Genomic DNA, 27997 nt, shown 5'->3' on the forward strand with positions numbered 1-27997 from the left:
CAAGTTTTAATATTCTGGCATTCAAAGACAAAACATTGCAGCTCTACAGATAGCCTACAACAAAATGAACATTTGTAAGAAAGTCCAGGTCCAGTGTCTGACTTTCATCTGTTGCTGCTCTGTTAGTTGTGTAAGGAGAGATCTCTCTCATAAGTTGTCCTAATGTTAGGTTAACAACAGCACAACAGAAAGGACACTGAAGTGAATGGGCTGAGTCACATCAAAAACACTGAGGTCGTGGAAAGAAAGAGGCCGGTTTGCTCTATGGCAACAAGCCCCTAAACACAGCAGATCTGAGGTCAGTTGCAATAGCTGACACTGTGGGAACGAGCTTTACCGCCACACAGCAAAGAGTGACAAAAATTTACAATGAAATCTTACAACTTTTAAACAGTTGTTTATAAGGCGCATGGAATTTACGCAATTTAATATTTAATACGCATCATAAAGGTCACTTCTGCTGATTATCTGGTAAGTCTTTATTTTGATGTTTATTGTCTAAGTAATCTTACTTAAATTGTCAGTAATTTTGATGAAATTTGAGTAAAGTTTATCCAACCTGGCAATGAACAAGCTACTTCTAAGGAATTTAGTAGTAAATATTAATTTCAATGTTTAGTAAAACTTTTTTCAAATCAAATTAGTTAATGCATAATTAGTTAAAAAACTATATTACTCATTGTTGGTTGGTTATTTTATGTGAAGTGTCAACAAAATTTCGAGTTTAAAGCAATGTTATCACAATTGTTTATTGTGCTTTTAAAATGGATATTGATTAACATTTTTACATTTTTCAAAAACATTTATATGTTTAAAATAACAAAAATACCATAATATAAGGAGAGTAAAGTGAACTACCCATTTACATCTGATAGTTCACTGATCTGATATGGCACTGAAGACTGAAGATGCTCATCATGTCAGTATATTCCCACCCATCCTGGACTGTTACCTGTCAGCACAGTGTCCTAAAAAGGTGTGTTGTAGCTCTGTTAAAACATAACCTAGCCCCATTCATTATAATAATATACTGTCAGACATGATTCAGTTCTTTACAGTTTTCTTCTCTTTAATATTAATTAACATTCTGTCACCATCAGTGTATTCTGTTGTAAAGTTACTGGAAAACCATACTTGATAAATATGTTTTATTTTATGAGTAAACAACATAATATAAACTACAGTTCAGAAGTTTTTTATTGATTATATATATTTTAATATTTTCCACTTTTAAGAATAATAGTAAACTCATCCAAACATTTGAAATAATAACACAAATAAAACTATGGCAATTATTCTGAGACAAAAATCATAAAAAAAACAACACTATCATCTTTAGTGTAGTCATCATTTGCCTTGGCATTTTTTTGCATTTAAACAATACTATAGAAGTTCACATTTATTCAAAGTCATCCATTATTTTTTTTCTAGTTTCCAATATTTTTTTAGATCCATCTGCAAAAATGACTGACTAGATTCAAAGAACTGTTTAATAATCTTACATCATCACCAGGACCTTATAAAATCCCATTCATTTGTGTTCTTATCCTCTGTATGGCTAAATTGGTGACCATGGTTACAACTAGCAACACTCTGCTCTGGTTAACTTAACAAGTCCTTTAAATGAAGAAAAACTCTTTGTTCCTTTCACAATATTTCTGCATTTTCATTAGCAGATTCTGTACCCAGACTTCAATGTCCTTGTGTTTGCATCCCGTCAGTCACAGATTGTTGACTCACGGGGGTTGTTAATGTGGGAACATGAAGATTTTTGACAGTAATGAAACTGTGCATGGGGATCTATTTAACTTTCTTTCTTGACCACATGCCTTATTTTCCTTCAGTGTAATGCTGTATAGGTCAAATTAAGCAAATAGTTTGGATTCACAGTGGCAAACATATACAAAGCGTTCTTCTAGTTATATCCACTGACCTCCTCGGTTTTATGTGCCCCTTGGTCTCATGCATTGCTGTGGAAACAAAAACTGATAAATACTGCTTGCCTCCAATGGCCTTTGTGAACGACTACAAAGCATCTACTTACTAAATAGGCCTGTTAAATGTGAGAATGTGGCCAATTAGGAGGCCTCTGTACCTCTACAAAAGAAGGGCATCCTGCTCTTATGCTTTGAAATGTCAGTGTCATGTTGCAATGACTTGGCTTGGTAGATGCTGTACACTGTCAGAAAAAAGGTACAAAAGCTGGGATGGTACCCTGATATGTACTATTTAGTTATGTTAAAAATGTACTGTTAATGTACCAATATGCACTTTTTAGGTGTACACCAAAGTTACAGCTTTTAAACTTTTTTCTTGGAGTGATAAGCATTTTTTACTAAGAACGAAGAAAGTACTGTATATTTTCAAAATTATCATGGATATATATTAGTATTAAACACATGCTTGTTGCATCTTTAGCTGAAATCAGACTAAAACACTTTTTAAAGCTAACATGTCATTTTCATGACAATGATTTCCCTTCGATTCATGATGCAATTTGAAGTTTTTTGACATGTTCTTGGAATGATTCATTGATATATCTAGAGGCACTGATAAATATATAGCTACAAATTTCACATATTTTGCATAAATTTGATAATGGTGAATTATTCAGCATTGACAGGCAGTATATGTAATAGCAACTGTTATACCACGGGCCTGTTGAATGCTTTATTCTGATGGGTGTTGATTATTTTTCTGTAAAACACACACCTGACCTGTCAAATGTCTTAAAAATACACTGTAAAAAATTTCGCCGTAATTTTACGGTAAAGTACTGGCAGCTGGGGTTCCAGCAGTGAACCGTAATTTTACGGTTTCATTACCGTATTCTAAATTACGGCTGTTCTGTAAATTAATAGTAAAATACCGCAAGCCTGTTTTATCTGTGTACCGTAATCCTATGGTTTCATTACCGTATTCTAAATTACGGTTGTTCTTTAAATTTACGGTAAAATACTGGCAGCAGGGTTTCCAGCTGCATACTGTAATCCTACTGTTTAATTACCGTATTCTAAATTGCTGCTTTGTAATTAAATAATAGAATGGCAAAGATAAGATGAGGAACCATAAAATTACCAAATAGGTTTGTGCAAAAATAACCCAGTCTATAGACATATTTAAACAAATTCAAGTTTATTATAATTTTTACACATCAATTTTGAGGTCATTGAAAAAACTTTTGTAAAAACTTGGGAAAAATGGGCCAGGAACATTCCACAAAGAGTGACTAGCTCTTAACAGGAACAGGTCAGGTAGTCTGAAAGATAAACATAAAAAAAAAACTTTGTAAGCAGTGTGCTAAAAGTAAATTTAACACTACACGTGGCAGTAATAGTGTGTCTCTCATCATTTACTCACGCTCATGTTGTTACAAACCTGATTAAATATTTTTGTTCCGATGAACATGAAGGAATATATTTTGAGAAATGTTTGTAGACAAACCGTTCATGAGCCCCATTCACTTCCATAGTATTCTTGTTTCCTACTATGGAAGTGAGTGGGGCTCATGAACGGTTTGTTTACAAACATAACTCAAAATATATTCCTTCGTGAGTGCAAAAGTGAGTACACCCTAAGTGATTCCGGTAATGATGCCATCTTGGGCTACGTTCATACTGCAGTCTGAAACGACCCAATTCCGATTTTTTTGCCCCTATGCGACCTGTATCTGATCTTTTCATGACAGTCTGAACGACACAGATCCGATCTTTTCAAATGTGACCCAGGCCACTTGGGTATGTGGTCCTGAATCCGATACGTATCCGATCTTTTGAAATGCGACCTTCGTCTGAACGGCCAGGCCACATGGATCCGACCCGTACGTCACTGATACGCTACAAACGTCATAATTCTGCATTGAAGTAGGCAAGAACGATAAGATAAACAACAACCATGGGCGACACTGCTCCACATCATTAAATTTTGGCCGTATGGGTGCACACGTTATATGATTTCACATATAACAGCGTTCTCCAAATATATTAATATAGCATATTATTATAATGCTGCGAATAATATGTGAAGTAGCAGCTTTCAATAAATATTTTTAAAATGCGTTTATAAATCCAACAACCCCTGTGACCGGTCGACACGTCCATAAGAGGTTTCTATGTTTATAAACCATTGCCTCTTTGTTTCTACATTTAAAAGACAAAGCTGGCAATTCTGGCTATACTTTCGTTCTTTTAATAATTTCTTTATTTTATTTATAAATCACTCTGGGTTATTTGATTTATCTATTTGGCTTGTGTTTTGTTTCCGTGCACTTGAGGCATTTTGCACATTTGTTCTGCACTTTGTTACTTCTAACCTTATTTTATAAAAAAATTGTATTTATAGTAAACGTAAATTCTGATCTAATTTAAGTCTGTAAATTTTGGATTGCGTTTCGTTGTACTGTATCGATGTTGCGCTATTGCGTGCTGGCCATGCTTGCGCATGCAATTTAGCCGAACGTGCTAGGTGCTCTTCGTCTCATATTTAGGAGTTCATCAAACTAAACATTAAAAAACGGATGTTTTTCGACGGGTATAAGTTTTTAAAATGTATTTAAAACAAACTGGTTATTTTGTCAAAAGTTAAACTACAAAACAGGTAAGCCGTTTATTTAAATTTCGGTGCTGAAACGGAAAATATCTGCACCAAACCTATATTTATGCCTGACACGACTGTCTTCGTGTGTTCACTTTCAAATGATAGCAAAGAGATTCCTGAAATAAATAATTTCATCAGGTCTTTCTGTATCTAAAGTGAATACAGAGATGATCAAAGTCAAAGCAAGCAGGTATTTCTATGCTAAATAATAACGCGTAGTGTCTATAAAATCATTAATTTCAGTGTTTTTCTTGTTATAAATTAACGTTTAATGAATTGTATGTATATAAAGCTTAGTTTTTATCATTTACAGTAACAAACACAAATTATTTTTCATTTCTCATTGTCGTTTTTTTTGTCATGACTGCTTTGACGCGCTAAATCTCCAAATTATATAAAAACACTGAATTGTAGCCGGAGTTTCCAAGGCAGGATCTCCTTTATTTTTTTTAGGTGTAGTTATCAAAATGTTTTTTGTGTGATGTTCTGTAGATCGTGGCTTTAAAATGATACGAGGAATAATTAAACAAATGTTACCTTACATTTTACATAAAAAAACAGAAGATTGTAATTGTGCTGGCTCCGTTGGGAAAATAACTTTAATATTGCAAAAAGAGCTCCACTGTTGACTACACCGTTGTTGACATCCATGTTTAACGTTAGCTTACAAGTGATGTCCTTGACCGTGGAGTACTCTTATGCGCATGCGGGTCACTTCTGGGTCATTTCACGTTCACACAGGAGATCACAAAAGGTCGCATTTTATTGGAAATGTGAACGGCCTTGCAAAAAAATCTAACTTTTTCAAAAAATCGGAATTGAGCATTAAGCCCTGCAGTATGAACGAAGCCTTGGACTCAAGAGTAACTGCACAACATACCCATGTCAACGAGTGCTCACTACGTTAAAACTCGTTTGAATCATGTGAGTCCAAGATGGTGCCGTTACCGGAAGCTAGTTAATACAGTTTATAAAGTTTAAAATATATTTCTTACACAATCACAACCATTACCCCAGAAGACCTTTATTAACCTATTGGAGCCGTGTGGATTACCTCTGTGAAGGATGAATGCACTTTTTTGGGGTTAAAAGTCAGAAAATGTTCCCTGATCCCTGGACATTTACTTAAATAACTCTAGCATCGGCTCGAAGTTAAAGCTATAGTTCATCTTAAAAAATTTTTTTTATGTTTATCAGCTTACCCCCAGGCCATCCAAGATGTAGGTGACTTTGTTTCTCCAGTGGAACACAAATGTAGATTTTTGAGTCCAACCGTTTCAGTCTGTCAGTTGTATAATGCAAGTTGATGGTAACAAAATCTGATATAGAAAAAAAAAACATGCACAGACAAATCCAAATTAAACCATGTGGCTTATGACAACACATTAATATACTAAGAAATAAAACAATTGGTTTGTGTGAATAACCGAACAGTATTTATATAATTTTTTTAACCTCAAATGGCACTTTTCCATTGCATTGTACCCCACGGTTTGGTTTAGTTTGGGTCGGGTCAGCTTACTTTTGGGAGCTTTTCCACTGGGTGCAGTGCGTAGTACCCGATACTTTTTTCGTACCACCTCGGTTGGGGTTCCAAGCAACCCGAGCTGATACCAAACGTGACGCGAAAACACGAGCATGTCAGCATTATATATGCTTAAATGCAACTTCAATGAGGCTCAGCGCAGCGCATTCGACTGAAGCCACGGGTCAGGTGTTTATACAGAAACTGTCATGTGAGACATAGGTAGTGATAATCGCAATGTGCAAACATCTATTTGTGGTGGCCAATTTTAATTTTGTGGTGGACTGAAAAATAAATAAATGTATGGGAATGTACAGCGACACTCTCACTTGTATGATGTCACAGCAGTAGGCAGCGCAAATATAACGAGACCCCTATAATCCCTCCCACTCCGAAGTGTTACTAAACTCGATGGAAAAGCTAACCACACCAAAGTGAGATGACCCCACCCAAACTAAACTAAACCGTGGAGTACTATGCAATGAAAAAGTGCCATAATACAACACTATCCCCAGAGCAATACGCGCATTCACATTACCTTCTTATTCATCTAATGTTTAATAGCGGGTTGCCACCTACTGTATGAGGGCACATATACACTATATGGGGTTTCCAATACAGTTAGTGGTGGTATGCACCTCGCAACCCGCTATTAAACATTGCAGTGAGCATGATGTTTTCTCATGATGATGACGACTCACCTGCAGTGTTATTTGTAGATCTAGTCTCGAATAAGCAATGTGACATGGAACCAGCATTTGCAGACATACTGTTAGGAAAGGTAAAAACTAAAGTTAATATCAAGTTAGACACCTGCGTCCATATTTATCAAGCTTCTCAAAATGCCATTTTAGTAGAGTGCTGAGAATACATGAAATGTACTCCTACTTTCAAACTTAAAGGGATAGTTTACCCAAAAATAAACATTTTGTTATCATTTACACAGCCTCAAAGCCTGTTTGAGTTTCTTTATTTTGTTGAACACAAAAAAGATATTTTGATAAATGATGGTAAGCACACAGTAGACTGTACCCATTGACTTCCATAGTATTTATTCCTACTATAGAAGTCAATGGGTACAATCTACTGTGCGCTTCATCATTTATCAAATTATCTACTTTTGTGTTCAATGGAGTAAAGAAACTCATACAGGTTTTGAACAACATGAGTCTGAGTAAATGATAACATAATGTTTATTTTTGGGTGAACTATCCCTTTAAGTTTGAAAGTGATTTGATTTGTGTGAATGAGCTGTGTTCTGACTTCGCTCAAACTGTACATCAAGTCAAAGTGAGGTCTGACTATTTCATTAGTTATTGCGATTTCATTTATCCATTGCATAATAAAGACCAACATGCTATTTCACTTTTGAGCACTTGACTTGTGTTTGGTTCTGGTGGCTGTGCAAATATAAACCAAGTAATACTTACTCTTGTCTTTAGCCAATATAAAACATCAAGACACACCAAGAAAGGGATCTGAAAGAAGTAACCATAAATATACGACAGTTATTAATTCAGAATGGCCTTTAGCTCGTTTAAGTTTACTGTAAAACGATAACGTTGTTTTTCATAAGAGGGACCTGTTGAACAAATCCCATATTGCAATACCTGCGTTATAATTAACTAAACAATGTCAAATACATTTAACAACAAGCACAACACATTTTTATAAAAGATATATTAAAAAACAAATAAGTTAAAAGATCTCCACTAACGTAAGCTCACGAGCTCAGTCAATCTAGGCGGGAGCTGAACTAAGCCCACATTGCAATACTTGGAGAAAACTTGCGTTATAATTAACTTAACTATGTTAAATACTTTTAAGAACAAGCATAACACATTTTTATAGAAAATATAAAGACAAATAAAAGATCTCCATTAGCTCACAGCTGCGCCGAGCTCAGCTCACCCCACTCAGCGCTCGAACGACACGAACCAACGGTCAACATCAAGGTTTATTATATTAGACATATCGAAATATACTGACAACTGAATAAACATCACTGTGAACTAATTTCAGTAAAGTAACCACGAATGTAAAGAAACTTACCTCATAATACCACCGAAACACTCGTCTGAGGAGAACAGCGGTTAATCCAGATTGCGCGTCTCCTGGTTTGAATAATCACGTGATCAAAGCATTCGGTATACGGACACGCGCCTTACGCGCCTCCGCCAATAATAACATAATAAAAGTAAATAAAGATATAACAGATGAAAGTAAAGTGCTTCTTCCAGTGCTGCTTCCAAGAAAGAAAGTTGCCTGTTTAGAGCCAACATAGAATATTTATTTAATAAAAAATAAAAACAGAAATATTAATCGACTTTTAATCAAACTAAAGGTTTCATTATCGTGCAGTGTGTCCTCAATATTATTTCTACGTATACGTTCATACAGATTTTGCCCGGTTTATTGAATGAACAGACCTTTTATGACATTATTTATGGTTATATTAAAGGAGTTATGCAGTCCAAAACAAACGTTTACTGTACTGGAACACATAGGATTTTAACTGTTCTTTGCTAGAAGTTAACTTTGAATTGGAACAGTACTTGGCCATCTACTGATGACGTTTCAAAATTATTCAGTCTTTATAATACAAGTCCAGACAGAAAATGCATATTAATAAGTGGCCAACACATACCACTCAGTAATTTCAGTGCAGTTCCTCCCCCACGCTCACCACTCATGCAACCATTTACGGCAAGAAACTGTAAATTTATAAAACAGTTCACTACCGTAAAATTAGGCCGTAAATTAACGGTAATTTTTTACAGTGTAGGCACAAGAGCGATGTTTGTGGTAACCATGGTAAAAGTGGAATAATTCTCCTTTGAATTATTTGAAAATAATGCACACTCCTCTTCGCGTCGTGCCGCATTACTACTTAAGGTGTGCATTATTTTCTTATAATTTAACGGCCCGTCGTCAGTTATTCCTTACTTAAACATTATTCTGTATCCATAGGACACCAGCTGAATACAGTCTGAGAATTTCCAAACTATGCAAGTCATTCAGTACAAGTGAAATTTTAACCAGCTTGCACCTGTCAACATTTGCAGAGCATTCCTGAGTCATTGGTGCACAGGAAGAGTTGTGTAACAATGTGTGTTTGGCATCATAAGTGTTACACAACAAGTGTTAGGAGAAGAGACGAATCTTAAGGTGCTGATGAATAACAGCTTTATAAAAAGGATGAGCAGGGATTGACAAACAGACAGCTGTCACTTTTAATACTTTATGATGTACTTTACAGGTTAAGTGAAATTTAAAAATGTCTAAATCATAGCTCAATTAGAGATTTAATTATTTGAGCAATTTTGAAGCTGTTGCAAAATCTCATTTAATGTACAACTGTTGCTAAACATTTAGGATTAGGCAGCGGCTATAGTAAATACAAATGGCATTAGATACTATCTACATATTTTCTTAGTGATAGATGCTATTTGCACTAATTACAAATATAAAGATATTTTCTATTTGCATTGCAATATCACTGTTTTCTTAAAGATATGCTATTTACAGTACACTGTAAAAAATTACTCTTGAGGGTGTTAAATTTAACCCATGAAAATTAGTTATAATTTAATTACATATATAAGCTAGCAAGTAAAATAAAAAATAATGGGTATATTCTACCTTCACTATCCATTTTTTAACAGTAATAACTGCAATACTAAAAAAATAAGTATCATATACCCCAAAATATTGGCCTTAGCACCGCAAAGTGCGCATAAATCAACATCCAGGCGGGACTCGAGTCATAATTTTTCATATCATATCGGCGGGAGAACTGCAGTTTGTTGACAGGTAAGTTTTTATTTAACTCGTTGATATGATCATGAATGGAAATGTTAAGTTGTTTAACGGTAAAATCTACCAGAAGTTTAGTCATTTGCGTGCTTCTCTGTCTCTGTTGTCGACAGATTGAAAGGTAGGCTATGTCAGTCAGGTTAGCTTTGAATGAAACATTGCCCAGTTCTTGCACCTGCGAGTACGAATAAAAATCCATATTTGTGATTAAAATATTAACTTCCATTATTATTATTTACATGTCTGAATCTCGTGAACACCAGCTGCTCAATATGAGTGGTTGAACTTGAGCAAGCCACGTGACGAGAGAGAGCAGCGGACGGTGTATGTACGATACAGACGGGAGGGCGTCGAGCAGACAAACAACGGTGAAGCTGTCGATGCTAGATAATTACTGTTAAAGTTTTCTTGCATTTATCTGTTAATATATTGAGTTTTGTTTTAGAAGGGATCCATTTATGAAGCCATTTTATTATTATTATTATCATTTACGGAATTATAATTAACGTTGCCTTTCCATGGGCTTTTTAATTTAATGTCTGTTCAAAAAAGTACTTCGGAGTTCATATGTTATATATGTGACTTGTATGTGAAGTTAAATCACTTAAAATTGAATGTAAGTACGTTCTTGTTAGTGTTCAATGTTTTATGCACGTGTACTGTGAGTTATAGCATAATATGAAGTTGTATTTTTGCACTTAATAAGTTTTAAATGAAATTGAAATGTTTGTTTGTATTGATATAGCATGCTAGAGGTAAATGAGATCAGTTTTTCCTCTCATATTATTGTCTTCTTTAATTTTCTAATGATAACGTGAAGAACAGTATTTAGGAATCTTGCTTTTAATGGTTTTTTAACATCTCATGAAGACTTTGGTTTATTTTTTTATGAAATAATATGTTCAAGAAGCTTTATGTAAAACTATGATATGTTGTATTTCACTTGAAATGTATTGGGGTTATTTTGTACTTCCATTAATTAGTTTTAAATGTTTACAGAATGTTATTTGGTCAATAAAGCAAGCAATTTATGCAATCTTGTGTATGACTATTTTCTTATTAAATCCTCTCTGAATAAGTAATACGTAATCTTTCTTAATGGCTAATCATTATTAATAATAATTTAATAGATCTGTGGCTTAATACCAATAGGGTTAATGTTACTCATTTTTTATGAGTAATTAGTTATGAAAAAAATTAGGTAGACCTTACCTATTTTTTTTTAGTTTATCATAGTAATTAAATTTAGGTACTCTTTACTCAAATATATAGGATATAATTTACTCAAACAAAGTGAGTGCAAATTGTTACAACAATTTTATTGGGTAAATTCTATAGGTTGTTTTTTACAGTGTAGGTGAAAATAAGTTTTAATTAATAAATAAAATGATCAAATTAACTAAATGATCAATAAGTCTAAATAGTAGTTAGATATGTATATTGGCAGATACTATTTGTATCTAAGTATTTTTGTAGATTAACAGAATGCAATAAAACATTAAATTGATAAAATGCTGCATTATTGGGAGAATAAAAGCCCTCTGTACACCAACCCCTAACCCTAACCCAGTAAATACATTTGTTCTTAATAAACACTCTTTGAGCACTTTACTTCTACTTTTCAAACATTTTCTTCATTTTTATTAAAAATATATATATTTTTTTATGTGATAGGGAGAAGCACAATTGCAGCGACATCACGAGTCACGCACTATACCACTGAAGCTGATGATTTCAGTGGGTCTTTCTTAAACTTTAGTGTGCTCCAACCAGACATTAATGGGCAGAATCTGTGTAAATATTGTTTATTACCACACCCGTTACATTGCATCCTACAGTTATGATGGTTTAAATGAATCTAAAATATGTCCATATTTGATCCAACCATGAATTGAAACAACCTAGCATTTTGGGTTGCATAGGTTATTGTTTACACTTTTATAAATATAGTTAAAATACATTGATTAAAGATGAAAATGAATGAATGAATGAAAATGAGTTCCCTCCGATTCATGATGCAATTTGAAGTTTTTTTTACATGTTCTGGGAAGGTATGATACATCTAGAGGGATACAAATATAGCTACAAATTTTTGTATAATATATCTGGCTATAATACCTATAATTGTATTCTTTTTTTTGTATTGTATACTGCACAGTGTTTGTTACAGTTGTGTCCTAATGGACTTTGAGTCTGAACGTACAGTATAAGTTAAATTGCTTTTTTTTATTACCTCAGTGATTCTCTCTCTCTCTCTCTCTCTCTCTCTCTCTCTCTCTCTCTCTCTCTCTCTCTCTCTCTCTCTCTCTCTCTCTCTATCTATCTATCAAAAGAAAGCCAATCCAGTTGAATTTCATAGGCAGAGGAGACATCACAGCTGCAGCAGATTGGGGCAGGTGGTCATGTCGAGAGCTGATGCTGAGAATTCTGATCAAGTGCTTGAAAACAAACAAAAAGCTCTTCTAGATCAGGTACTGTCATTATTCATAATGCAATGCCATCTTAAAGGGACAGTTCACCCAAAAATAAAAATTCTGTCATCATTTTCTCATCATCATGTTGTGCTAAACCTGTGTGCGTTTTTCTCTGATGAACACAAAAGAAGATATTTGGATAAATGGTGATAAGCACACATGTCATTGTATTGACTTTGACATTATGGAAGTATTGTGACACAGTTGACGATACCCATTGATTTACATCATATTTGTTTTCCTACTATGGAAGTCAATGGTTACAATCAGCTGCTTGCCGTCATTTATCAAAATATCTTCTTTTGTGTTCATCAGAAAAAAATCATACAGGATTATTACAACATGAGGATGAGAAAATGATGACAGAAATTTTTTTTGGGTGAACTGTCCCTCTTATCTGAACATGCTGATAGTGAGTGATACAAGACCTGCTGATTAAAATAATTGTGATCAGTCACTGATGGATTAAAAAACTAACATAAAAGCCAAAACAAAGGCCCAGGGGCAACACTGTCACCAAATACTAAATTTCACATGGGCCAATATTAAATGTCACATAATTGAGTCTAAACTACAATATAGGGATAGCTGTCACAGCGGGGCTGTAGTTTTTTCCTGCTCTTTATAGACAGTTCAGACTCGCGTGCGGTGACGTGATTACACATCTGAGCGGAACTTAACTTCCGGTCTCGGTTTGATTAATGATCCGACTACTTTCTAAACTGTACTCTTGAAAATGTACATCATCAAAATGTACAACTGTTTTGGTTTTCTAAAGACGGCGATAATGGATTACCGATATTTGATCGAAGGTTTGGCAGCCGATCTGTAGCATACATTATATAAGATACATTTTACACAGTAATGTTAGCTAAGTGTAGTTTTTCATAGGCACTTTAGCTATGATTAGAACTGTGGTAATCTAATTGTTGTTTATTTACCTTGTTATCAGAAATAAACTACTCTTAAATGACTTTGTTATTATTAATTCTTAGTGGAGTTTACCGGAAGTTACGTGTGTTCCACGAAAGCCGTTTGATTACAACGTTGTTACTGCTGAAGTCGTCTATACACTCAATAGAAATTCAGCATAATAATATGGTTTGCAGTAGAATTATTTACTCAAATTAATTTAAATGAGAAGTTGTGTTTTCTGTATCAGTGAGTGACACAGTCAGGGTTCTTTTATCCTTTTTGTGAACGCGTTTGCTTCCACTCGTTTGTGAGAACTCTGTTTCTTGCCCTCCAGCGCCATCTAGAGACCTACTACAGAATCCACCGGTTGAAAGACGTGCTTTCACATCAGTATGCTACATTACTCGAAGAAAAGGTCCAAAAACAAAGACAAGAGATGAAGTCCCATCACACAAATGATTCAAAAACTACACAAAGACATAAAGAACAGGTTTGTGAACTCATTATTGATCTACATAAAGAGAAATAAATAAATAACGTAATTTCTACTTTTTACCAGTAGATGGCAGTGCAAAGAAATACATGTATGCTTACACTGTATCAAGTATGCAGAGGTATAAATTCCTCTCTCTCTCTTTCTGTCATCATTAAAGGTTCAGTTAGAAGTTTTTTTTTCTCTGTGATATTTCAGGTATATAAGGTAAACATGTGGCAGCTTTCCACTTTCTCTACTGTATGTCTGAGACTGTGCTCTGAGACATTAGGGTCAAAGACAAGCACAGGCACCCGACACATGCATACACATACACATCCTGTGTCAAAGTGACAAACACATCGTCCACATGACTGGATGGCAGCCATTAACATTTCAAAGTTAACAGTTCCTTCTGTCAGAGCATGACAGGAAGTCTCTGTGTCGAAATATTCATGACTCTTTGCTAGACTTCAACTGTATGTTAAATATACAACACTGACTGTATGTTTTCTTAAGTGGCTGTGGCTGTGCATGATATGGTAAAGACTGAGAAGGAGGCTTTTTTCTGTATAATGTAAAGAAAATCACAGATGAGGTCTCTTTTTTTAGATCTCTCTTATTAGACGGAGAGCAAACTGAGACCTTTGCTTGAATCTCTGTCATCTCAGATTTTCTCCCAGATAAGAAAAAGCGCCAAAAATTGTCTGTATGTTAACATTTGTGTCTATTTTTTAAGGTAAATTCATAGACTTTAAATTTTGACAAAGCAGCTGCAAAAATCAGTAAATAGGAGTGTCATGCTTATAAACATCTCCAAAATGTCTCTGTATATGACCCATACGATGTCAATTACAGTCCAGTGTTATTCATGATAGGACAGTATTTCTCTACCTTCCAGTGATACTTTGAAGTGTCTTGGGATTGAGGAAGCATCTCATTGTATTATGAGGGAAGTAGTTGGTGTGGACTTGTGATTGACTTTGATTTTGGCCGTCTGGGTTGAGGACAATAAGAGGTAGAGACTGGGGGTGGTAAGGATGTGGGGGAGGTGAATCTGTCTTATCAGTCTCGTCCTATAAAAGCAAGACTTCTTCAACAGGCTATAATGACCAGCAGTGGTGGGATGGACAATAGGAGGCTGTAAAGGACTTTATGGGCCTGTCAGTAGGAAACCTTTGCTACAAATTGCTGAGCAAATCAAACTGTCCTGTTTGTTTCCTCAGACCAAGCCAGGCTTGGATGATGACCCGGGACCAAAGCAGGCATATCCAAAGACACCTGCTGGGGCCTAATTGGTCCCTGTCGAAGTTAATGGCTTCCTGTGGTTGCTTGTTTACTTCTCATTGGTTTGGTGTGCTGGGAGATCCCTGTCCCTGAAAGACAAGGGTCCTCGCTTGAGCCCAAACCCCTTTCATCATCTAGTACCTTCAGTGTGAGCGCAAACACTTTATGGAATTGATCCCAGGATCGATCCCGAAATTGGGACCTAGTTGTCGGGATCAGTCCCATGAGCAGAAGGCAGGAACAATGTCATAAGTGGTGTGTCATAGTGATGTCATACAGGGTTCCAGACTAACTTTTTTCACTAGGAGCACAGTGGCCCCAACCCAAAATTTTAGGGGCGCAACCAGAAAATTTAGGGGCACACCGAAAATCAACATGCTAACCAAATATCCACATTTCTACTAATTTCCACTGTATTACAAATAAATACTTTGATGATAGATGCCGAAAGTACAATGTGCTGCTTCAAATTCAGTGTCACATCACAAAAAAATGTCAAATTTACTGGTCGCACATGTGCGACTGGATGTAAAATTCAGTGGCACACTCTCAAATTTTGGTGGCAAAATGCCCCCATTTGGTGGCAGTCTGGAGCCCTGTCATATCAACAAAAAAAGGGTAAAAAGTGCTGAAAATTAAATCAGATGAATCTCCCTGGCTGATAAATTGTGGGTCAAAAGCTGGCTTTCTTTGTATTAAAAGACATTTTAGGAGAAATATCTAGCAAATTCAATACTTTGACTCAGCATTGGTTCAAAAAGTGATGAAGCCAATTCGCTTGGGTGCAATTTTACCTACAGTATGCTAGGTTGTTTCAAACCAAAATGCCGAGTTGTTTTAACCCAATGTTGGGTCAAATATAAACACGTTCTGGGTTCATTTAACTCAGTGCTTGGATTTGTCTCTTTTTGACCCAACGCTTGATCTTGAAAATAACCCCAAGCGTACTTTTACAATTGTCTTTTCTTTATTGTGCATTTTGTTCCAGACAAAAAAGAGAAAAAACACCCAGAGACTCACAAGATCAATCCTCACACATGATGACACGTACATAAGCGCTCTACCTAAAACACGCTGCTACATGGTGAGACTCTACCAGAAAAATATCAAAAACAAACGCATTATTGAGATTCATTTCTTATGCTTTGGTCTACATGAGGTTGTGGAACTGCAAAGTCAGCTGACCCGACTCGGGTGTCTCCAGTTCCGAAGGGATCAGGAGGTGTTCAGGGTCTGGCTGGAGCAGCACAGGAGCATATATCATCTAGAGAAACAACTACAGGCCATGGGTGACTACTGATGTTTACACACTGACTGATATATAAAACAACATAATAAGATATCAGGTTTTTCTGATATAGCAACCCATTCTCATGAAAAGCGTATAAATTCAATTTTGCATGCATGCATATGATACGCCAGTACTTCCTGTTCACTTGTTACGGCGCATCTTATCGTTTCATTCTTAATATTTTTCTTTTTTTAAAACCATGGTCGCTTGGAGTTGGGGTTAGAATTAGGGTTTGAGTTAGGATGTCATTTTATGTAACAAAAAGTTGTTCTAACCCCAAACTTAAGGGACAATTGTAAAAAAAAACAGGAAAAAAAAGATAAACCAATACATAAAACGACACAAAAAAATGCACCGTATTAAGTAAATGGGAAGGACTGGCAAATCATATGCTGGCAAAATTGGAATTTGGCGTATGTATTGCACAATTTTTCACACTGCGTGCTATTTATACGCTTTTCATGTGAATGAGCTGGACATAGAATAACTCACAGGACATTTTTTGGTTTAAGATCACCTGTCTCAAACACCATCAAGCATTGTGAATTGTTTTAATTTGGACTCTTTTCTTTTCACAGAGTTTTATTTTTGCATTTCCTATTAAAACAGTAAATTCGAAAATCATAGATGACAACACTTAAAATTTAGCATTACAAATACTACACTGTAAAATGTAAAAAGTAAAAATTGGTAACACCTAAAACATTAAGTGTCAACTTACATGTTTAAGTGAAAAATACTTTAAGTGAAAAATTTAAGTTGAAAATTTGTGTTTTCTATTGTGTTTCTGTTTTTGTTAATACATAGTGATTGGTCAGTACACTCTAAATAATGCTGTGGTTAAACCATGGTTGGGTAAAATATGAACAAACTCATTATTTTCAATGTAAAAAAATGCAGCATGAAGTTAAAACAACTTGGGTTTGCAAGTCAATTCAACCTACTATTTTAAGTTTTGACCTGTGATAAGTTGACATAACTTATAAAAACAAGTTAAAATTGTTTAACTTATTTTGTAAGTTAAAGTAGTATTTTAAAAAGCCAAATAAATAAAATAAAAATATATGTTGATTTGACGACAAGTGCTGCATTTTTTACAGTTTGTGTTCAAATTACCCTACACTGAAAAAACACACATTTTTAAGTATAATCAACTTGGATTTACAAATAATTTCAACTTAGATTTTTTTTATCTTGATAAGTGGTGAGTTGCTGTACACTGTAAAAAAAATCCGTAGAAATTACAATGTTATTGCAGTTGGGTTGCTGGTAATTTACCGTAGATTTACATTTATTAAATTTACTGGCAAAAATTTGTTCAAAGTTCAATCAATTTTAAATATTAACAAGTATTTGTCTTTACAAAATAAAACTATACAATAACAGCCTCATGCAAAGCATTCTGGGAACCAGAAGTCATCATCAACCTTTTTCAGTTTTTTGGCTTCAGATTTTGTTTCCCAGAATGTTTTGCTTGATGCTGTTTTTTTAGTTTTACTCTATAAAGACAAAGACTTGTAAATGTTTAATGTTCATTTAACTTTGAACAAAATGTTGCCAGTTAAAAACATAAATTTAAATCTACGGTAAATTACCGGCAACACAGCTGCAATTTCTACGGAATTTTTTTACAGTGTAGCTTTTAAAATAAAGTTGAATTTGCTTATCTTATTTCAACTTTATTTTATAAGTTACAGCAACTCATCACTAGTCAAGATAAAAAATTTAAGTGTTTTTAACTTAAACGTGTACGTTGAAACAACTTTTTTTTTTAGGTGTTACCAACTGAAGTAATTTTTACCAACTTTTACTTTTTACAATGTATGCTGCTTGTTGCATCCAAAACAGTGGCGTGCACAGACCTCCTCAAGGGCAGGGGCTGACAGACTTAAAAGGGCATAATTTTTTTTGCGTCAAATAACAATCAAATGTATTCATTACTTTGGTGTTTTTATTCTTTCTTTCCTTGGCATTATTTAAATAACGTTGTAACAAATGAATAACACATCAAACTAAAATAGGCAAGTTAGGAAAATATTATTTACTTTCTCAAACAAAACAGCGAGAATGAAGTTTTGAGGACTTTATATGTGTATATGTATAAAAGTGTTAGCTATCATTAAATCAGCAAGTTAACCGGTCTATCACAGTGTTTTAATTGCTTATTTCTTTGATTAAATGTCTCACTTACAAAAAAAGAAACAATAAGCTTAACCATTTGAAATTATTCCTAAAACCTATTTTTCATAGCTAAAACACACCACTTTGTTAGTTTAGCACACCATCAAAACACGACAAATAGTGGGATTAATATTTTTGCTCCAAACTAACTTTATAGCAGATCAAGTGTTTTGAGCTGATGTGGCTTCAGATCGCAAAATGAAACAGATAATACACTCTTTCTATTTGGTATTCTGCACAGTGCTAAAGTGTTGCATTATAATAAATAAATTTACTGCATTATGAAAATACCCAACATGACCGGAACAACACAGATATACCATATATAATCCTAATTAAGTTTATTGTCTTCTTGTTTTATCCATCAGAACATCTTTATTTGCATGTTATTGGCAGCAGGGTAGATAAATGCCCTTAAAAGTGTAAATTCTGAATCGGAATTTTGGATTCCAAAATGCTAGTTTTTTTCAATCCATGGTTGATCAAATATGCACTTTTTTCATTTAAACCAACAGTTGAGGTTGTATTTTACCTAAAATTTTTTGGAGTGTAGCTAAATTCTCAAAATAGGCAAACGAATTACTTAAGGAATAATTGGTGATGGGCCGTTGAATTATAAGAAAATAATGCACACCCAAGGTGCCAAATAATGCCAAAGCTTGCATTATTTTCGAATAATTCAAAAACTGGAGTCAATTATTCCACTTATACCATGGTTACCAAAAATATTGCTCTGATGCCTACTTTTAAGACATTTTAAAGGTTAGGTGTGCGGTTATTGAAAAATAATCAACACCCATGGAACATTTCTCAACCAATCAGAATAAAGCATTCAACAGACCCATGGTATAAGTAAGGAATAATTGACGACGGGCCATTGAATTATAAGAAAATAATGCACACCCAAGGTGCAATGCGGCACAACGCGAACCGGAGTGCCGTTACACCTCGGGTGTGCATTATTTTCAAATAATTCAATGGACTGGAGTCAATTATTCCTCTTATACCACGGTTACCACAAACATTGCTATGGTGGCTATTTTTATGACATTTAACAAGTTAGCTGTGCGGTTATCAGAAATTAATGCATACCTACGTAACATTTCTCAGCCAATCAGAATACAGCATTCAACAGACCCGTGGTATAACAGTGTTATGACGTATATCAGTTCCCTCTCATTATTTCAGTCCATGAATCATAAATCTCCAGAATATCAGCATTTTCATTTGTTGTCATTTTTATTTTATGTTGGCAGAGCTCAACAGGACATCTAGGCCAGATGTGACTCTCGAAGACTTACTGAAGCACAAGACCAAAACTTTACCAAAACTTCAAATTTCACATGAAGATGCCACAGCACATCAGGAGAATGTAAGTTTCTGCTTATCGTAATTTCATCATATCATTGGTAAGATGGCAAATAATGCTGTTGGGGTTCAAAAGGCCTTGTTTCAATTCCTCGAGCTGTTTGCCCTGCTGGCCTTATACAAACAGTTAACCCTCAACTGTATGAGAAAACAGAATTGATTGTTCACAGACCAAACAGGACCCCCCTCCCTCACTTCAGTTGGAGGAGACTCACATCGGGTCAGCACATCATGGACAAACATCACCCAGGGGAGAATGTCTAATTCATTTCACACACAAAAGAGTCTGACCAATTTGGCCTGAGATGTCACATTGCGCTGAAGCTCAGCAAAGAGTTGTGTTGTTTGGATAAGAGCTTTCTCTATAAACCCTGAACAACAAATGTTTTAGACCGTCATCTGTGTGAACTCTACCTATAAGAAATATTGCAACTTTTATACAATAGTAAACAGAATCTGAGCTTTAGACATCAATGCAACAGGCATACAAAATTATTGAATAAAGAGACAAGTTGGACATCACTTTTTGACACTACACTGTAAATCTGAGATGTTTCTCCATTTGTCTCAAACTAATCCTCTGCTAAAGCCTCATATTTTTCAGATTTCTTTGGATATAGACACCAACAGATATTTATAATCAAATTGCCTGGGCAATCCTATCCACATAAATTTTACAGCTCTACTCACATTGTATTTCAAGAATTCTCTTATTTGTTTCTATTTTTAGTTTTCCTATAAGATTTATAATGAAATTATAAATGAAAGCTCCATTAAATCCATTGAGCTACGAAAATGCAACTTCTGAACAATAAGGTCTCCTCTGGATCACCTTAACAAACACAGAAACATATCTGGATGTAAGCGTCACCATGGACCCAGGTGCTAGGAAGCTTCCTGTGAGAAATACATAAAGCTTGACACATAGCAATATTAATTAGAGCTGAGCCCAAAAACAAAGTTATTTTAAGGCTACAAATGATACATTTAAGACCGTTCCTCTTTATATTTACCTCAGTTTGTTTGGTTTCTATTAGAGATACTGAGTCACAATATGTATCTCCCGTGTTGAATTTCACACCTGTTTATTTTCAGAATGGACCCAATATGTCTGAGCAACATTGCTCCATCAGTCGCTGTGTGAAAGTAAAAATACTCAGTTTTAATCAACAATTTCCCCTTACACACCCAACTGTCTGTTTATTTCCACAATCTAATTTAATGTTTGTGTCCCACGGCTATAATCACTGACAAACACCATCTACATTTCCTTCACTAATGAATCGTTTTTCTGCACTTGAAATTCGTTCTCTGTGCCGATGTGCGTCGTGAAAACTTGTTACGGGCCTGTTAGCTGCTGCATGATGATGTGAGTAAATGCTGTGCTGCGGGACGCTTTGGAGGGCCAGTTTGCACCCAGCAGACAAAGTGTGTCCTCACCCGGGTGTGCAGTGTTATCGGGTGTGAGCTGGGCCGTTTCGAAAGCTCCACTTGAGAAGTAGCACATCATTAGGAATATATTAACTCGCTCCTCGGGTCGCTTGCACCTATCGGACGGCCAGGCACAAAGTTATGCAGGCAATGTGTTTATCCACCATCATTTCTATAAAAATGCTCTTGGTTCAAGTTAATTCAACTAAGGCACAGCACATTAAAACAGCACATCTATAAATGTGTAGTGTACACAAATGAAGAAATCCACTTGATTCACTACATTCGTGACCAATTTCTATAGTTTAAATGCAACTTTTGTTTTTGCCTTTGGGATGAAAAATAGGCCTCAAATATATGTGATGTATTGAGATTTGAGTGATGTCTCTGTTGTGCACACAGATGCCAGTTTCACTAAAAGGGACTGGAGGGGGTGCCATTGCGTGCCAGCTGCATGGCAAACAGAGGCAGGGACAGGACGAAACTGAGCTCATGTTTCCTGAAGTAAGTGTCAAACCACAATGTCTCTGATACCAGTAAGCACAAAAACAGGGAGACAGACACACCTGCACATGTGTCTTTCACCATCACACACGCACACAATATAGACAACACATTGTACATTCAAAAGTCACTTAAATTAATTCATTTAAAAAATGAAAAGATTGTACAACATATACTAGATCAGTGGTCTAACATGGTGCCTGCGGCAAGCACATTCTATTAATAATCTCAATTGTAATATTTATTTATTGCATTTTATTATAAACGCTTGGCTTCTTTATGTATGGTAACATAAATAAATGTATGGTAATGATAAAATGTATCACAAAGTAAAATAAAATAAAATCAACAAGTTAAACAAAACGTTTTAAGTAGATAAATATCAAGTAGCCCTCCACATTGTTTTATCCATTGTGGTAGCCCTTGCTCACAAAAAGGTTGGAGAACCCTGTTAATGTTAGGTTATTTTCAATCCAAACAGGGTCAAAAAGGTACAAACCAAACTTGTTCTATTTGACCCATTGTTAGGTCATATAGAAACATTTTCTGTGTTAATTTAACCCCTATTGTTTGGGTCTTTTTGAAAATAACATTTACATTACATTTTGTCATTTAGCAGACGTTTTTGTCCAAAGCGACTTACAAGTGAGGTGAACATTAGAAGCAATTATAGCAACACACGAACAGCAATACATAAGTGCACCGGAAATAGTCTCATCAAGTTCAACACAATATACATAGCCAAGGGTTTGTTAGTAATGTAAAGAGCAGCGGTCCAAGCACAGAGCCTTGAGGCACCCCAGTATCCAGATGTTGGGGTTCAGAGACGTCACCTCTCCAAGATACCCGAAATGACCTATCTGATAGGTATGACTTGAACAATAGAAGCGCTGTGTCAGAGACACCCATAGACATGAGGGTGCCCCAGCATTTTCAAAAGTATGATCATTTCACATGCCGCCTGCAGCATTACAACCTTTAAAAGTTTTACAATAAAACTTACAAATATTAAAATGAAAACAATATATCATGTTTGACTTTTCAATATGCAATACTTGACCTCCTGTATGGCTTTCTAATATGGTTTGTCAAGTGTTTATCTGTATTCAAATGTTTTATGCACCTGTAAGGACATTTACTGTAACACGTCCATAAGTGGTTTCTTTTACGGTATTGCTGCCAAAACCCCCTTTTGGCACTTTTATTTATAGGAGTGTAGGAAGCAACTAGAAGAAGCATTAGTTAAAGTCTTTGGCTGTAAGCCAGACGGTGGTTGCCAAAGTTCAAACTGCATGAAGGTGAGAAACCAGGATGAAGAAGAGAAGCAGAGCAGGTGAGATGAGAGAGGAACCTGTTGAAACGCTTCATTCTTCTCACACCTCTATGTCATAGTGGAAGTGCAAACAGAGCTGAGGTCTGGAGGATTCGGGGGCAGACAGTTTGGGAGGACCAGCAGTCAGGGTTATTACTTAGCCATGCGTCCCACCGACGGATGCGTTACACAAGAACACACAGTCAGACTCACCTGACAGACCGTCAGCGCATACAGACGCTGTGTTTATGTGTGGGAAAATAAAGCAGTGAAGGTCATGCGTTTGAAGATGACCAAATATCTCTCACTCGTGTGAAAAAAAGTGTGTTAGTTTTACTCATATCAGCCTTTGAGTTGAATACTTTATTGTACCAAAGAAGTAGTAATATTTCCCCATATTTACACAATTTGGGGATTTGACTCTTTTGGACCGATACAGTGAATTGTTACAAAAACCTATTGCGGAAAAAAGGGTGGAGTGGGACTGGCACAAACTGCTGGTCAAATTCGACCCAGTACAACTAATTGTATAACTATAATCAGTGGCGGCTTGTGACTTCTTTTTCCGAGGGCGCACGATGCGAAGTTCGTCACAACATGTATGTAGCCCGTCATGTGTGTGATTCGTAATTTCAAAATATGTGTTCGGTGCGTCGTGTGAACCTATGTGCATCACGTGTCTTGTCAAAATAAGTGCCTGCTGCAGATGCGTCTAAAGGGTTTATGATTAAAGAGTTTACTGTTAAGTGAGTGTCTTGCGTGTATTTTGTGAATGTGAATTTTCGGGTTTCAGTTTGTTTAATGGTCTGACTAGTTGCTATTGAACTGATTGAACTGATTGAACTCTTAAACAAACGCCGAGTCGAAAAGTTACAAATGTTTTGGTTTCCTAGGTAATCTATGTGTTGTTGTTTTTTTGCTTGTTATCTAAATAAACTACGTTTAAAGTACTTTGTTGTTATTTATTCATAGCGGAGTTTCCCTGGAAGTTACGCGTTGACCACGAAAGCCACTTGTTTATGTTGTTACTGCTGAAACCGTCTATACAGGGTTTTAGTCATTTTTGCAGATCTGTGTAATTTTTCAAAAATGAAAAGGGAACATTTTTCTGTTTTTATTGTTGTGCAAACTTAGCCTTAAAGTAACACTATGTAGTTTCCATGTAAAAATGACTTACAGCTCCCCCATGTGGTTGAAAAGCGCAACAGTGCCTGGTATCAGACACTCTTCTGTAGGCAGGGGGAGGGGCGGGGCTGTGTTTCCTACCCTCCACCGCCACTTTCAGAGTGTGCTTGTAGCAGCTAGGAGGCTGCTCAGGTTGCAGCAACAGTACAATTTGTCCAGTTAAAAGTTGTTCTATCACTGAAATAATTTTAGAGACATTATTTAAAGGGGAAAAAAAAACTTAAAGCTAATACAGTGAGCAACAAATGATTTGGACAACAACAAGGTTCATGAGCATGGTCCAAGTCTTCTTCTCTGTTTTAGTCACATCTCTGTGGCAGAATTACAGCCCCACATACTGGTCTGGTTTGTACATCTATTTATCTCAGTTTCAGTACTTTCACGTGTACTCAGATATTTCTTAAGACTAGGAAACGAGGACAGGACGAGGAAAAATAAGATCGGATTTGATCTTAAAATAAGATCCCATTTGTGCCTATCAAACACTAGAGACCCTATCAGAACACCTTATCAACTATCTATCAAATATATAGCAACACCCTGGTAATCACCCACAACACCCCATCATCATGAAGGTGACTTTTACACAAGCAAGCACCACCTAATTTTTTGGATAATGTTAAAATCAAGTTATATCCTGTTTCACACAATGTTACTCACGTTTCCCATTCATTTTTCAATGTGTTTGCATATACAAGCACGGTTTAAGCATTACAGTTGTTGCTGTTATGTAGAAGCTGTAGAAGTCGACTCCACCTAACATCACCGGTGAGGTGAGGTGTGTGAGAAAGCACCTATATGAAGAGTTCAGCTCTCTGTCACCTCAGGCTGTGAGCCTTCACACGGTGTGCACTGAATAATTGTGAGGTGCACCCGAGTGACACAGCAGCTGTCATAGTCGACACTTCTGCGCTTATATCTTTCATCAAACTGATACAAGCCATGAGAAGAACAGAAAACCCCCATTGACAGAGTAGTCAACGCAAATGCACTTCGCAACCTGTTTCTGGGTTAAACTTGATTCACTGACAACATATGAAGGGTTGATTTGAGTATTTGAATGGACTATTTAAGTGGCCATTACATAACAAAATTGAACCAGACGGCTGAAAAAGAATTAAAACAGGCCATGAATTCTGTATAAACAGATTCAAGCTAAAAAGAGTAAGTTTTGATCGTACAATATTAACTGTTTTACTAACTTTCGCTCAACTTGACCTCAAAAGTTGTGGCGGCCGGTGACTCATTTTTGGACGATACGAAGCTCATCAACAGGTATTTAGCTTGTCATGTGTGTGGCTCATCATCATGTGAACCTATGTGCCTCACAGGTCTTGTCAGAATAAGTGCCTGCTGCAGACGCCTCCAAAGGGTTTATGATAAAAGAGACGCTCGCGTTTGCCAGATACTGGCCGTATCTCATGTGTAATCAGAGTTTACTGTTAAGTTAGTGTCTTGCAGGTATTTATTGAACACATATTTCAACATGACAAGCAACACACATGACACTCTAAACACATATTTAGAATTTGTGCCCCCTGATGAAGTCACCGGTCGCCAATGCTCAAAAGACAACTGTGGACCAGACTTTTATCTAAACAATATTATATACTATATATTTTTATTCAATTTATTTTGTCTCCGCAGGTCTTTACCCGGGAGTTTAAAGTCCCTAAATTTTCAGTTCTGCGCTCGACCTTCCTGAATGCCATGAGCACCAACATGCCTTATGTGGTACCATGCAAATTTTCATAATTATCTTACATTTACATTCATTGGTGCTTATATCCAAAACAATCTATGCAGTAAAGTAGCGCTACCATATCAAATACCGAATACTAGAAGACTATAACAGTGTGTGACATCAGAAGGAAAAATGTCTATGGCTAAATTCATATGGCTTAAAGGTTACATTATTTTATTGTAATTGATAATGAACGGGATTAGATTTAGGTTGTCAGATTGGTGTTTTTTTTTCTGTTTTATAATATTTCCTCATAACAGAGAAGCGATGAGCCACCAATCAAGTCAAGAAGCACTGACATCATCCGACATAAACTGAGATTTATGCACAACCTGTCACGCTCTCACATAGCTGACACGAAAAGGTGAGAGCTTTAACACCTATTCATATATGTCCAACATAAACTAGTGTGAGTGAATTTAATTAAATGCAAAATGATTGACCAGTAGGATTTAGTTATAAATTTTTGCAATTACGACTTAATATAGAATTAATATGACCGGTACAAAAAGAAATCTTAATGGTCCAGAATTAAAATAATTTCTACTTTTTTATCATTATTATTATTTGTGAAATATGAGCAGTATATGTTCCAAAGAAGTTTCTTATTCATTTTTATGAATGCCATAGGTATTAATTTTTTGTTATTTTCACCCAGAATAATGGCCAAAAATAGACTGAGTTTGCAATGCACAGATGGCTTCAGCATCAAAGAACTGGTTAGTGATATACACAACTCAGTATAAACTTCTTACATTAGTAAACTTCTGCTCTAAGACTGATGTTCAAACAGCATTACGATTTAATTACAATAAACAAAAAAGTAATGTGCATCTATGGCATTTGATCTTACCATAAACACTTGGAGATGGAGTATGAAGGTCCTCATGAAGTTCAGATTCAGAAGTCCAGATGTTCCTCAGAGTCAGACCTAATACATGAAGCCACAACCGAGAGCCCAGAATCCCTCATTGAGAATCCAACAACTCAGATAAGGTAAAGGATAACTATGAATATACTCTGTCCACGTGTTACATTTAAATAAACAATGTTGTTTTTCATGTGTGCAGTCTCCAGTTTGCAGATGAAAGGACAGAAGACTCATCGAGTTCAGCTGAAGCTACTGATTCATCAGATACAGATGTCCCTCTTTCCATACACAACCTCTATACTAGTCAGGTCATTGAGGTACTGACGTGTTTCATACCTCTATTATCTTCTGTAAACAAATAAATTATACCACAACAGAAATAATTCAGAAATTGACAAGATTTTTTGTTTTAGATGGGAAACTCTGAAGAGAAGATGTGGATAAATTACATTTAGGACTTTGATGTCCTCTTGTCCAAATGATTTTTTAGAACTTTACATTATATCCCATAGGGCAAAAAAAAAAACCACACATTTTGGCCAAAAATATGTTTAAAATATATGTGAAATACATTTTGTAGAAAGTAAAGTTTAATTAAATATATTTTTGAATTTGAAAATATTTTTAGTTTTAAACTTTTTATATTAACATACCCTATATTTTTCAAAATGTATTTTGCCCCTGAACCAAAAACAAGAACAACAACAACAACAAATATTTATTTTTTAAATATATTTCAAAATAAACAAAAATGGCCTAAATATATTTAGATTTTATATCATCTTTTGTATGTTTTAAAATATACTTAAATTGTGTTTGAAAATATATATATTTTGCCTTATGGGATACCTTTAGCTTGAAATTTGTAACCTACATTGTAGCAGTCAGAAATGTTTTTTTACCAATTCTTGTACCAATTATTTCCCTAATACATATTATTTTGTTAAAGGAAATGCTAAATTAAAGTATAAAGTAAAAGTAGGCTGTTAGTTTTTGTGTTTTCTTCGTCACATTTATGATGTCAG

General features: G+C 35.5%; 1 protein-coding gene and 1 long non-coding RNA gene across 3 annotated transcripts; one reads left to right on the forward strand and one right to left on the reverse strand.

The window, feature by feature from the left end:
• The first annotated feature begins 156 nt into the window (after nucleotides 1-156).
• Nucleotides 157-27992, forward strand: LOC135732863 (uncharacterized). 2 transcript variants are annotated; one of them, XM_065251248.2, is made up of 14 exons: nucleotides 157-471; nucleotides 876-976; nucleotides 12271-12408; nucleotides 13661-13816; nucleotides 16074-16169; nucleotides 16245-16374; nucleotides 19814-19929; nucleotides 21759-21860; nucleotides 26005-26091; nucleotides 26362-26465; nucleotides 26760-26820; nucleotides 26970-27097; nucleotides 27172-27289; nucleotides 27386-27992. In XM_065251248.2, exons 2-14 carry the CDS (start codon nucleotides 890-892, stop codon nucleotides 27425-27427), a joined length of 1365 nt encoding a protein of 454 aa, XP_065107320.1. In that variant the 5' UTR covers nucleotides 157-471; nucleotides 876-889; the 3' UTR covers nucleotides 27428-27992. The 2 variants fall into 2 exon arrangements, with proteins under 2 accessions (XP_065107320.1, XP_065107324.1); XM_065251252.2 differs by having other exon boundaries at nucleotides 27172-27280.
• LOC135730664 (uncharacterized) lies at nucleotides 3119-8887 on the reverse strand. Its single transcript, XR_010526039.2, has 5 exons — nucleotides 8174-8887; nucleotides 7552-7599; nucleotides 6823-6890; nucleotides 5799-5915; nucleotides 3119-3259 (listed from the first exon to the last, which is right to left on the reverse strand). It is a non-coding gene; the product is annotated as an uncharacterized lncRNA (long non-coding RNA).
• Nucleotides 27993-27997: the final 5 nt, after the last annotated feature.

The sequence above is a fragment of the Paramisgurnus dabryanus genome, chromosome 20, assembly GCF_030506205.2.
Source record: "Paramisgurnus dabryanus chromosome 20, PD_genome_1.1, whole genome shotgun sequence".
Taxonomy (NCBI): domain Eukaryota; kingdom Metazoa; phylum Chordata; class Actinopteri; order Cypriniformes; family Cobitidae; genus Paramisgurnus; species Paramisgurnus dabryanus.